The sequence below is a fragment of the Buteo buteo genome, chromosome 1 (genome assembly GCF_964188355.1).
Source record: "Buteo buteo chromosome 1, bButBut1.hap1.1, whole genome shotgun sequence".
Lineage (NCBI taxonomy): Eukaryota > Metazoa > Chordata > Aves > Accipitriformes > Accipitridae > Buteo > Buteo buteo.
The window spans coordinates 71,848,361-71,860,906 of NC_134171.1; the positions used below are offsets into that span (position 1 = coordinate 71,848,361).

At 42.8% G+C, this 12,546-nt stretch overlaps 1 protein-coding gene across 4 annotated transcripts in view; it reads left to right on the forward strand.

Annotated features, from left to right (window-relative positions):
* The first annotated feature begins 1,381 nt into the window (after positions 1–1,381).
* The window catches only part of MGAT4D (MGAT4 family member D), a 45,323-nt gene continuing 34,158 nt past the window's right edge, over positions 1,382–12,546 (forward strand). Inside the window, exon 1 of one of the 4 annotated variants that reach the window (XM_075036004.1) lies at positions 1,382–1,399. Coding sequence is in view for 2 of the 4 variants with exons in the window: in XM_075035977.1 (XP_074892078.1) it covers positions 5,184–5,274 (91 nt within the window). In the remaining 2 variants the exon portion in view is untranslated. Of the gene's footprint in view, positions 1,400–5,128; positions 5,275–11,770; positions 11,805–12,546 lie in introns of those variants that run through there. The other 3 variants (XR_012651678.1, XM_075035977.1, XM_075035985.1) reach the window with 3 other exon arrangements.

The following is a 12,546-nucleotide window of genomic DNA, read 5'->3' on the forward strand; positions in this document are numbered from 1 at the left end:
AGCAGAAGGAATTCCTGTTCCTCTAAATTGTATGCAAAATTTGGAGGGTTGACAGGGAGCTGACAGACTTGCTTGACCACATTCTGATACCTTTTTTAATGTGAGGAAATTGAAGTACCTTTTACAGGAATCGAAAGCCACACAGCAGGTCTGGTGGCCTCTGTCCTACAGAGTGTTTCAGGGGGTGGACCAACACATTTGGCATCCTCCCTTTGGATTTTTACACTCGTAGGGGTGCAGAGTTTCATGTGGGGTAATCACTGACGCGTGAACTTCAATTGTTTGCAGAGCTGATTCCTACTCTTAAAAACTATGAGGAGAGATGGTGCAAGAGGCAGCAGGTGGTCATTTTTTTCAGTGTAACTTCTTAAGTGAGTAATCTGTCTTTTAAAGCGTTGGAGTGCTACTGGACAAAAATAAACTAAAGAATACTAAAAAGTATTCTTACTTGGTGACGGGACGGCATGATGGTTCTGTCACATTACCTACATACATGTCGGTCCAAGATAGCCAAAACCCAGAAAATCTCTTGGAAAAAATACCAAAGATCCAGTGCCTAAGAACTGATAAAAGAAATTGGAAGAAAGAAATCTGTCTGCATTGCAGGACCTGGGTAATCTACAGCTCCCACCTAGCTTGTATGGGAAAACTCTGATCAAATAATCCAGACCAGGAAAAAAAGATGGTGCTACACCTCCCATCAATTTGGCAGAGCACTGCTGCTGTGGTGTTTAAACACGGCTAGGCTGAAAGCTTCTCGTTGGGAGAATCCTGGCTTCAGCAGCTGTGGGGTGTTACAGTTTGGTGTTGGGAAGGTGGAGGAGTTGTAACAACATGAAGAAATGGAAGGGTGGTCAGGTCCTTGCTGTCGGTCTTTATGCCCACGTGTCAATTGCTCCGAGATAGTTCATTAGGAGCATGAGCTACCGGAATTACTTAGGAAGTGCAGCAGGTGCACTCTTAAAGTGTGGGTCTGTGCAAACAACACTGAGAGAAATTTGTAGCTGCTGAGACTTTTGTTGATGTATACCAAAATAAAACTTTCCTACTGCTTCAAGAGTTTCACTTTCCGTTGCGTCTTTTAATGGATTAAGTAGCTTCGTATCAATATGAATGTTTTTTCCTGTTATTTATACTTACATAGAAATTCCTTTTTGTATGGATTGTTAAGAACCAAAGCAACATCTTCTTCTACTACAGGTTTTGGAATTTGTTCCCCCTCCTATTTTGGTTTATGACAGTCTTAAACTTTACCGTAACAGTCAATACAGGCAGTACACGATCGTTGTTTTCTCAGTCAGTTCTCTTTGCTTCCAGTCTCCAGGACCAATGTGTGGAGTATCCGGTGTTGACAATACATTGCACCATACTTCTCTGTGTTATAATTAGACTTCTTGAGGTAAGCGTGAAAATTTTTAAGGCCTTGTTTTAAAGCACTTCTGAAATGTAGAGTTTAAAAGACTCAAGTTTTAATCTAGCCTATACCATTTTTTGCTCATAACATGTTTTCTTAAATCTGTATTTTAAAGTAAAATCTGTAACCAATTACATTTATTTATTTAAAAACATTAAAGCGTGCATTTTTGACAAGTTTTTTCGCAGCTTTTTACAACTTGTTAATAAAAAGATACAGAGTTTATCTACTGTAAGTAAGGCAGGAGATAAAGGTGATTATGACAAACTCTGTAATTTCAGGTGCATTAATTTCTCTTGAGGCTCCAAACTTGGTCATCTTTTTCAGTGTATAACAAGCAAGTGCAAACACTTGACTTAAAGCTTCATCTGGTTCTTTACAGAGCCGAGTGATCCAGCAGTGACCATGTTTGATTTTACACAGATGTTAGGACCTGAATCGTGCAAGATGCTTCTGTATCATCGTGTTCAGTCAATTCATAAATTCTACTAGGACAGTCAAAAATATAAGGTGGTGGCTCAGGAAAAAATGTTCTAGCTTCCTCTTTTTGTGTTCAGTAGTTGCCTTCCAGTATTACCTTCACAGAGACTTCGGTTGAAGGAACGATAGTGACCTACTCTTTACCTTTTAAAATCACATTTCTTAGGTGGCAGCGGGGCAAATAAAAGGGGACTTTAACCAACAACATCAGCTGGACTTCTGCGCAGTCAGAAAGCCTTCTACGGCAGCAACTATTACCTGTTGTTACTGGTAGTTATTCTTGGTTCGCGTACGACACCTTGTAGATGAAGGACAGCTGCAAGCCACATGCAAAATAATCCATTACTTGTTTCACCCACGAGCCTGTTATTTTGTCAAAGATTAAAATCTTCCTTATCTCTATTCCTGCTTACACACAAATGTGTGAAAACAGTATCGAAAAGAAGACAGTCATCTTAGCAAGAAAAGGCTGTTACAAAGCATGAGGACAAGCCTAGAAAATTCCTTCTTGCAGCTAAACTGCCTCGAAGGAACTAGTCCATTGAATCGCTTGCCTAGTGTAAGTATTAGAGGTTACTCAGCAACACGTTCTATACAGTATTTTTAAAGATGATCAGTTTGCCAAAAATGCAGAAAATCTGCTGCTGGGAGGTAAAACTGGTCTGAAACATTAATGCCCCCAGAAAAAAACCTGCCCATCTTATTCCAGTTGTACATAGTTCTTGAGCATGTGAAATAACATATGAAGAGAGCACTGGGAGGGAGGTATTAGGAAAGCATGAAGTCAAGTAAGAGGGTCTATTTCCAAGTAGGTCCCAAGGCGGTGGAAGTTCATGACACTTTCAGTGATCGGGTATTTTGATTTTTATTTTTTTGGGGGGGGGGGGGGAATGGGGATGGGACACAGTTAATGCACTACCTCATCATAAGTTAATGCACTGGTCTAAGAAGTCAGCATTAAGTAAATGATCACCACAACTCAGCATGGCTGAGTGCATTCAGTGACAGTCTCCACAGATGTTCCCTGTACAGTGTGTATGTTTGTTCTTAGTTTCTGGAAATATGTGATGTGGGGGTTTTTTGGTTCTTTTCCTTACTGCCTCTGAAAATAAGCTAAAATTAAATGTGTGTTAGATTTCTGTTATTCTTATCTTCAGTAGCCCTCCTACTTGACCACATCATTTACATGTTCGCTTTGGCTTTGTAACAGATAAAACACTGGCCAGTCAATTAAAAGGCATTTTAGTCATTACATGTGACATTTAATGTTTATTTGTTCCTCTTAGTTCTAAAACTCTATATTACTGCAGATGTGCCAAAATCTACATTGATCCTCCATTAAAAGCAGTGTCTTGAGCTTTTAGTTTGTTAACTTGGAGAGGGAAATGCTGATGGGGAGGCAATAGCATAAGAGGATTGAGTCATGATCACATTGGTTAATATGAACAATTATAAATACATATTCAGAGTGTAGCTTAAAGAAGAGTCATCAGTAAAAATATCAAAGATGCAGTCAGAACAGAAGGAAGAGACAAGTTTAGAGTGAATGAGTGAGGTCAAACTTGAGGTTTCACGGTGATTCATGGAGCCATACTCAGATTTTTAGTTCTCCATTTGTACACTGATGCAGGCTATTAGCAGTCTCCTGCATTATTAATGAATAATAACATTTGTAATTCAAAGTAATTAGTAAACAGAGAAGTAAACCCATCCATATCATCATTCAGACACAGGAAATTTACACTAACCTCGCAAGAGCAGCAATGTACAACTCGGGGAGTCTAAGATTAACTTTCCAAAAAGGACATAGTTACACTGTTGGTAGTATAGAGAGTGGCACATAAAGGCAGCATTCTCATTAGGAGTCCAGTGTGCTTGTGTCTGGGCACCAGGGTTGTCAGATTTTGGTTTGCTTTACACAACAGTATTCCAAATGATTTAGGGTTTTGGTGTAAGATGAGATGCGGTTGTTAAGTGAACAAACAGAGAAAAGGAGGGAAGAGATATTGTATTAATAATACAAGCATAGTTTCATAAACCAAATTATATAAAATACTCTATCCTTTGGGTAAACAAGGTAATAAATAATATATGTGCTAGTCGTAAATTAAGGAAGTAGGTAACAGATTAGGTAGCAAAGAGCTTACTGCTCCTATCAGCTGACCAAGCCCCATATTGTTTCTGAAGTTGTGCTTTAGCTTTTTGTGACACAGAACGGGAAGCCCTATTTTATTTACCGCAGGTGTGGAATGGGAGGGTAGATTTGTGGGCAGGTGGAGAACATGTCAAAGTGAAAGCCACCGACTACCTGCTGATCAGGTATAAAAAGGAGAGCCCTTTTCTCTTACAAAACATAGGTGGTTCTATTAGAGCTGTGTCCCTGTAACAGCTTCTGGGAAGCTCCATAAATAAGATGTCCTCTCCCTTTATACACTATGTTATATAAGGTGTGTTCTAAATGGTGACTGATTTTTTCTTTGCTTGTGGATTGCTGAGGACTTAAAAAGGAAAGGAGGTGTGCCTGCTGTAATGGGAAGGCACGTGTGTGAAGCAGCGCACGATGCCTTTACCGGCGTACGTTAGAATTCCATCAGGTTAGATTTCACAGCTGCCTTCCCTACTTTTTCTTTAAAGATGAACCGAAAAGCTTCGTTTCTTTATCCGACTGTGCTGAACACGCGTATTAATTGTACGCTACGGCTTGGCTTCCCGATACGGTCTTATAAGCAATACGCAAACAAACGCACCGTTGGCTTTAGATGAAGAGCGTGCGGACAACCGTTGGGATGTTGGGGCTTGGGCTACCCAGTGCCTCCTGCCCAGGTGCCGGCCCCAGACGGTTTTGCTGTAAGAATACAGCCTGCGCTTGCCGCGGTCGAAGGTTTTTTCGGCTCGGACCCTAGCACCGGGAGGGCTACGGTCGGTGGAGGGCTCTGCCCGGCTTCGCAGGGTGGGGAACGGGCGCGGGCGCTGGTTGGCGGGACCGCTGTCACCCGTGGGAAAGCCCGCCGGCGGGAGGAGCGGCTGCCACCGCTGCCGGGACAAGGCGGCTCTGCCCGGCGGGGAAGTGGGGTGCTGGGGCGGGAGGGACGGCACCCCGGCATGCCCTCCCCCGCTGCCCCGGCCCCTTTCGGCGAAGGGGCCGGCCCGGCCCGTCCCGTCAAGGTTAGCGCGGCGCGGACACGCCCGGCCGGCAGTTGCCGGGGCGGCGGTTGCCCGGGCGGAGGAGGGCGGCGGCGGCGCGAGGCTGAGGCGAAGCTGAGGCGAGGGGTCAGCGTCCCGCCGGGCGATGCGGCGCCGTCACGGCCCGCTCCTGACGGCGCTGTGCCTCGGCGCCGCCTTCCCCCTGCTGTGGTACGCGGCGTGGCAGGGGAGCCGAGGTGAGAGCGGGCACCGGCCGCGGGGGGGGACAGGCCGGGCGGCACCTGCTGCTTCCCGTCGGCGGCACCGCGGAGCTGGGCTCCCTTCCCTCACTACCCAACCCCCGCCGGTAAACGGGCGCCTGACGGGGGAGCGGGGCCGTCCCGGCGAGGGGCGGCGAGCTCAGGGCAGCGGCGCGGGAGGCGGCGGGTCGCCCCTCGTCCCCTCTCTCCCGGAGCTCCGGCCCCCCCGCCCGGCGGTGGAAGGAGAGGGCCGGTAAGGGCCGGCGGGGCTTGGCCCCGCGTCAGGCTGAGGGTGCGGGTCTCGCCCCTTCCCACCCCGGGGTCGTGGCTTACGGGCACCGGGTGAGGAGCTAGCGTAAGAGCTGAGGGGATCGGATGCTCGGGTCAAACCTGTCCGATTGAAAAAAAAAAACCACAAAAAAACCCCCCAAACCCAAACGCCACCTGAATTTAAGAAGCGGTTTTAATAAAAGTTCCTCCAGCGTCCTGCGTTAGGATGGAAAGAACGAGGCCCAAGGTGACTGCCGTGGCTGTCGCTGCTTAAGTGTTTTTGTTTTGGGTGTTACTCGGGGAGGACGAAGCGGCATTACCCATTCTGCAGTTGTATTTGTGCCTCGCGTACAGTCGCTTTTCCGTGCACGTGTTTGCGGCACCGGGACGCAATGTTCAGTCCAGAGAAAAAACACCTGGGTTTTTACATTTCCATTTATAAACTTTACAATTCCATCATAACTTTTTACGTGGGACATGTTGGATAGATCTACAGGAAGCCGTGTCTAAGATTCTCTGAGCCTACGCAGGAAAGATAAAACTGGTGCTGTTTTCCAAAAATAAACTAGAAGATCTGTCCAGATAGTAGGACCTCGGAGGCCTGCGGACATGTCTTGTTAATGTGACTGTTTCTTTGGGGTGAGGGAGAGCGGAGCTTTAAGTGCTTCCTATATACACCTTTAGGAAAGGTCTGGGTTTATAGATGCAGAAGAATTAGAATAAGCCGATGAGTAATTTCTGGGCTGAATGCAGAACTCCAACTAGCTGTTAGTTTATTTATATCGTTTCTCTAACGAAGAGAAGTGGCAGTAGAGATCTTGGCCCCACAATGGAATATTGAATAGAGTCGAGACAGTGCTGATTCTCCTGCCTTTATCGTTTCTTGTCAACCCATAGGGTTGTTTATCTTACAACACTTGACTCTTTTCTCAGTGGCAATCCTGCTAGGAGTGGGGCAGGAGAAACAGAACTAGAAGCAGGGTGTGTCTTAAGAAACTAAGATCGAAGAGATGATAGAATGAAAGCGTTTGTCCCATCCCCAGTTACCAACCCTATCACCATGTTATCTTGTAACTCCTCGTTAACTGAAATTCCATTTTCATTCCGCTTTCTTTTTGGCCTTTCTCTGCTGGCCTTCCATGCTGGGGAGTTTGGCTTTGAGGGTTTGTTTTTTTGTTTGGGTTTTTTTTTTTGGGGGGGGGGGTAATATGTGTCGTGGTATACATGTATATGTGTTGTTTTAACTTTTCTCTTTCCACAGTTGCCTCCTCCTCCACAGTAAACAGAGTAACTAATTCCTCTCAGATGGTGTCATTTTCCTAATTATTGTTGTTACCACCTGTTTTCTTCACAAACCTTTAACCATTACAAATGTAAATACGTAGTGTTCAGAGACACATTCTCACAAGCTTGGTAAATCTTACAAATGTGTAAATGAAAGAGTTGTTACTAGTAACTAAAGGAGGAGGTAACAGCACCTTGTGAATGACTTTGTATTAAGTTTATTTGGCTGGAAAGATAGTCATTGCTCCAGAGTAGTGTTCGAAGACAGAAGCCTTCTACCCACCCACCCCAAAACTCCCAAGAACAGCCATATGTTGTTACCTTTTTCCAGGGAGGCATAAGCATTGGGAGCAAACCAACTCATCCTCTGTTGTTGCCACACAGTATCTATTTAAGAAGGTGGTTTAAATTAATCTTTTTCTCTGAAAACAGGCAGATACCTCCGCTTAGATATTGTTAAACCTCTCTTCTTCCCTTCTGCGCTACTGAACTTGCCTCTCCACTGACATGCCTAGCGCACTACAGGAGTTCCCACTTTTCTCGCATCCCGAGCTGCAATGTTTGTTTTCTTTTCTAATGCCCTTTTCCCTTATCCCACCAGTTACTGAGAGGTCTCTCAGCTTGTCAGCTTCCATCCCTTTCACTCATTTGTCAAATGTTCTTCTCTGGTTCATTTTCTTCCACACACTTGTTACATCTCCACTTCAGTTTCCTTCTCTGCTTTGCCCATTAAAACATTTAGGCTGCTCTTGATCTTTGAGTACAGCATATAGCACGAAGCAGCAGTAGTCTGTAGTATTCCCTCTGGTTTCCATCCAGTTATTGTTTCTTGGATTGTCATGACATTGGGACAGCAAATAATCTTTTTTGTTTGTTGTACAACTAGGACAGGGCATCCTAGCTCAAGAGTAGTGGTCTTAAGTACTTCCATAACATGAAAAGTATCCAATAGTGCTGCAAAATATTGTTCAGTTTATCTGCAGTCTCAGAGCCTTTCAGCCCTTGGGTATTATCTTGAAGTGTAAATCGGGTATTGGGTCTGTTCCGATTTCTGTGCAAATAAAAATCAATAGCTTAAGCCAGAGACCTTTAAATGCCTTGTACTAAGGGAGCTAGCTAGCTTGAGAAATTTGAGTTGAAATGTGTTTGCTGTCAATGACAGCAGTAGATAATTGGATTTTTGATACTGTTTCTAACTACTCAGTGCAGCCTGAGTGTTGACTTGCAGTTGTGAGACTTGAGGACGGGTAACTTGAACTGGCACGGCAGGTAAGATGCTCCTGTATCACTCATGCACTCAAAAATGAAAGTTCAGAGCCTACCAAAGCCACTAGACTTCAGCTATTGTGGATAATATTATATACATTTTAACTATCCTTACAAAGATGTTTTCATTCTCACGTATTCCATTGCTTTATAAATATAAGCGGAGGTTTCATTTTAAATAGGCTGACATTTTAGTGAAGAAAAAAAAAAAAAAAGAGATAAAGTAATGACAGAGACAATTGGTTATCACCAGATCTTCAGCAAAGCCTGATACTGTCTGTCTGAACTTGCATAGTGATTCCTTCAACATCCTCTAGAGTGCTTGCGAACACAGGCTGCTATTAGAAAATAATCAGATGGACTGCTGTAGCAATACCTGTTCCACGTCCTGCATGGTTTTACTGTGAGCTTTTTGGTCCCTCCCCAGGCCCCAAGCAAAACCTGTCTGAAGCAAACAGTTTGCATCTGAGTATAGGAAAGGATGTTTTCAGGATGATGCAGATGTTCCTACCAAGGTGCAACTGAGTTACAATCCACTTGGCAATTCACCTGACCAAAAGTATTTGCTCTCATATGAATACTCTTCATATAGGTTTGTAGTTATGGAAAGCAGTATACAACTTAGAATATATGTAGTGATTTTCTCACACAGTTTTAGCAACTGTTTTCCATGTAAATATTAATCTACAAGAAATACTACACGTATACAAAAATTTGACAGTAAATGTAAGGAGGTAGCAAATCTTCCCCCCTCCTCCCCCCAGACTTGAAAAACAGTAAAGGAGAAGGCAAGAGTGTATTATAAACTCATTATGAACTTACATAAAGTTTCTTCAGAGGAAAGACTATTCCTGAATAAAAAGAAACTTTGGTGTCTTGTCTGAATAACAATGAATTTTTCAGAAGTCACAGCAATAAGGTATATCAGATCATCTCACATGGCAGCAATTCTTCATGTTGCTTGTAGGGGTTACAAGATTAGATGTCTTTGAACTGATTTGTAACATGTTGCTGCCTTCTTCACCTAAATCTGTGGCATGCTTTATCCAAGTAAATTAAAACTAAGATTTTTCTGGAGGTTAGGAGAAAGAAATGCTAAAATATGATGTCGCAAGGACCTAAGCATGTTAATATATACATGTTGAGTCAAACATTGTGAAACCTGGGTTTCTTTAGTTATTCCTTTGAGGTGGGGTGAAGAAGAGAGAAACTGTTCATACTTAATTGCATTCACAGAAGTATACTTAAGGTTTATCCAATTGTTTAACGTATTCAGTTTTTCATTATTTCACAAAACTTCATTGGAAAAGGGTTACAAAGGGTTAAAAAGATATTTCTGATGAAAGTCATTTCTTTGCAGTTGAAATACAGTAAATGTACATGCTAGCCCAAACAGCTGATTACGCTTTTATTTCCAATAATCTTCAGCCCATGGTGTGACGCTTTGCTTCGGCTGGCCAACCTAACTGCTCCTGCTGTGCACCCAAGCGCAGATTCCCAGGAGATTCTGTCATCTGTGATGGAGATCTTTGCAGGTTTCCTCTCCAGACCCAACTGGCACACTCCGGCTCAAAGCTTCAATTAAGTAGTGGCAAATTGACAGATTTGATAAGGAGTCTTGAATTACACCATTCTCATTTCAGCCAATACAGCTTATCCAGATTTATGAACATGCAGAAGCCAATTTTCCTGCCTTCTCTAGGCATGTTAGGCTGTGTTTAACCACCATTTTCCCCAGTTGTCCCAGGTGACTGGTGGGCTACATCTTCCCTCCTTGCCTTCAAGCATACGTTTCCTTCCAGCTTAACTGAGAGCATACAGACGTTATTGCACATCCAGGTTTTGCCCCAACAGGCAGTCAGGATGCGGCCAAAACGCACAGCGTGGTAAGGGAAGAGTTTCTCCAGTCCACTGATTACTTACTCAGTTGTTTTGCATACTTCTGCATTTAGGTATTAAAAAAAACCCTGTACAACAACCCCAAATGGGACTTAAGACTCACTATTTACTGATCCCAAATTTTATATCAAAATTCATATCCAAGACTTATGAAAGCTGTATAGTTTTACTGGCTTCTTAATGTGTAATTTACTGAACTATGAGTCTGCTGCTTCTTGCAGTTACTTCAGGCGGAATAGTGGCTGCCTTGTCCTCAAAAGTAAAGGAACTGAGTCATAAATCCTATAAAGATTTGGGTACAAAATGAGACTAGTTACTGTTGGTTTTTGTAGGGAAAGGGATAGGGAATATTTCAGACCTCTCTTTGTTTGCTGTGCAGTGTCTCATCACAACCTGTACTTTAACAAGTGTAAACAGATGACCTTCACGCTTTCCCAGTGTTGCACACTGAGTCTTGAGGAACACAATTTTATCCAGAAATACTTTAGTTAGTGGCTAGGCATTTAATTAAATGTGTGTATAAATGAGTGATTGTTGCTACATCAGGCAGAACAGTAAAAATATTTAAAATACTCACCAGAATGAAGCAATAACCATTGCTTGAAGTGAATGAGTACTTTTTATTTATCTGATAAAGGCCATATTCAAATCAGAATTTTCCACTGCTATTAAGAACCTATATTGTGCTACTGACATTACTATGTTAAAACCAAAGTATATCAATTATGGGCAAACGCCCTGCAATATCCATTCAATTTATATATTTTTCCACTTATTTTAATACTATTGCTTTCCTATATAGTGATATTCTGACTGAATGCTTTAAGATCACTTTTTGCTACATTCTAATATAGGAAAAGACTCAGATCTAAAATGAGGATTGCTTGCCAACATTTAAGAAAATATTATTAGAACTTAAGTTGTATGTTCTCTGAAACAAGTTTGCTTATCTATTTTCAGTTAGGTACAGTATGTAAATGGTTCAGTAAAAAGTATTCTACGCCAAACCCAACAGCAAGTCCGTGTTCATTATAAAATTGAACGTGTTTTTAAAATTCCGTTATTAACTTCGATCTGCCTTTAACTTTGTAAGGTGTGCGTGTATTTGTTTTTAATACTGGAAAGTGATTCTGATTCTCTTCCTAGTATATCCTCTGCATGGGCACACGAGGAACCCTAACTGCCCCCGCAAATTGCTGACACACTGCTTTTCTTTGATGTCACCGTGTTAATGCAGTGTCCCTCCACTGGCCGCCACCGTCTTGAAGCTCCTGATGCGGGTGCTGTCAAAGACGAGTAGGCATGCTGGCAGAACACACTGCTGCCTGGTTCCTCTGCTTGCTTAGACACCTACACAGAGAGCTATAAAACTGTGGTGAGAGAGTCCTCGCCGCATGTTAAGTCCCGTGCTTTGGTTTACCAAGCCTGCAGTTTGATACTGCTGCATGACAGCTGGGCAAACATTTCAGCCAGCCGGCTGAGAACTGTGCCTGGCTGAAATTAATCTTTCTCATCCTACTTGTAGCCTCCGCCATTTGCCGTGGCAATAGCCCCTGCAGCCCAGTTGCCACCAGAGCACAGCCAGGACAGATGAGCAGGGACAAGTAGAAGCTTCTTAAACTGCTCACTTAACCTTCCCTTTTCAGCTGTGTAAAATAAACCAACCTCAGCGCTGACTGACTTCAGAGGCTCCTGAAGATTTAAGATACGCATTAAGACATGCCATGTCCTATGCTTAAAACTCAACAATCAAAGCTACCCCAGTTCTGACGAACATTAAACATAATGGATGAATGTACCTAGTGCAGGTGAAGTGACTTCTGACTTTATGGTCGTTTTTCTTGGCTGTCTCTAACCTGTTGGGAGACACAAATAATTCTGTGCTGTAATACTATAAACAAAATATTTAAAGATCACGCACAAATTAGGGAAGGCATCATTACCTGGAAAGGTGCTTAAATACCCTTAGACTTTAGCAGATTGTTGAATTTAAGTGTTTGCGTAAGAACTGGCTGTTCTGAACTAAGAGGCATTGTTTGGGGGATTTTTTTTTTTTAATCCTTACTCTGAGAACAAAACTCAAGCTTGCAAAGTGTGTAACAAGATTTAGAAAGGTTTCTCTATTTTAGATCAGCTACGGGAAGATAACAAACCGCCACAGTTATTAGTGCAATGCATGCCTCGGTGGTTTAACATGCTTCATTAACCTGAACAGCGAGCAGTGGTGCCAAGCGTGGAGTATGACAAGATCTTTTGCAGTTAGCGTGCTTGTGTAGTTTTCTTTTATAAAAGGCATTAACCAAAATTCAGCTTCTAAAATAAAGTATCTTTAGGTATGACAAGCAGTGTGGCTTGTAATCAAGAAACAGGACCAAGAGTCACTGCTATACTAGGGGGTGTTTTCTTCCCTCCTTTCTGCCACTCCCAATTTTCCTTTTCTTTTCTTTTTTCTTTGAATGCTAGGAGGAGATAGTGATGAATTGTTTCACAGCTCATAGATATTGCCAGAAATCAACAGTTAATAAAACTGGAAGCATTTATGATAATAGG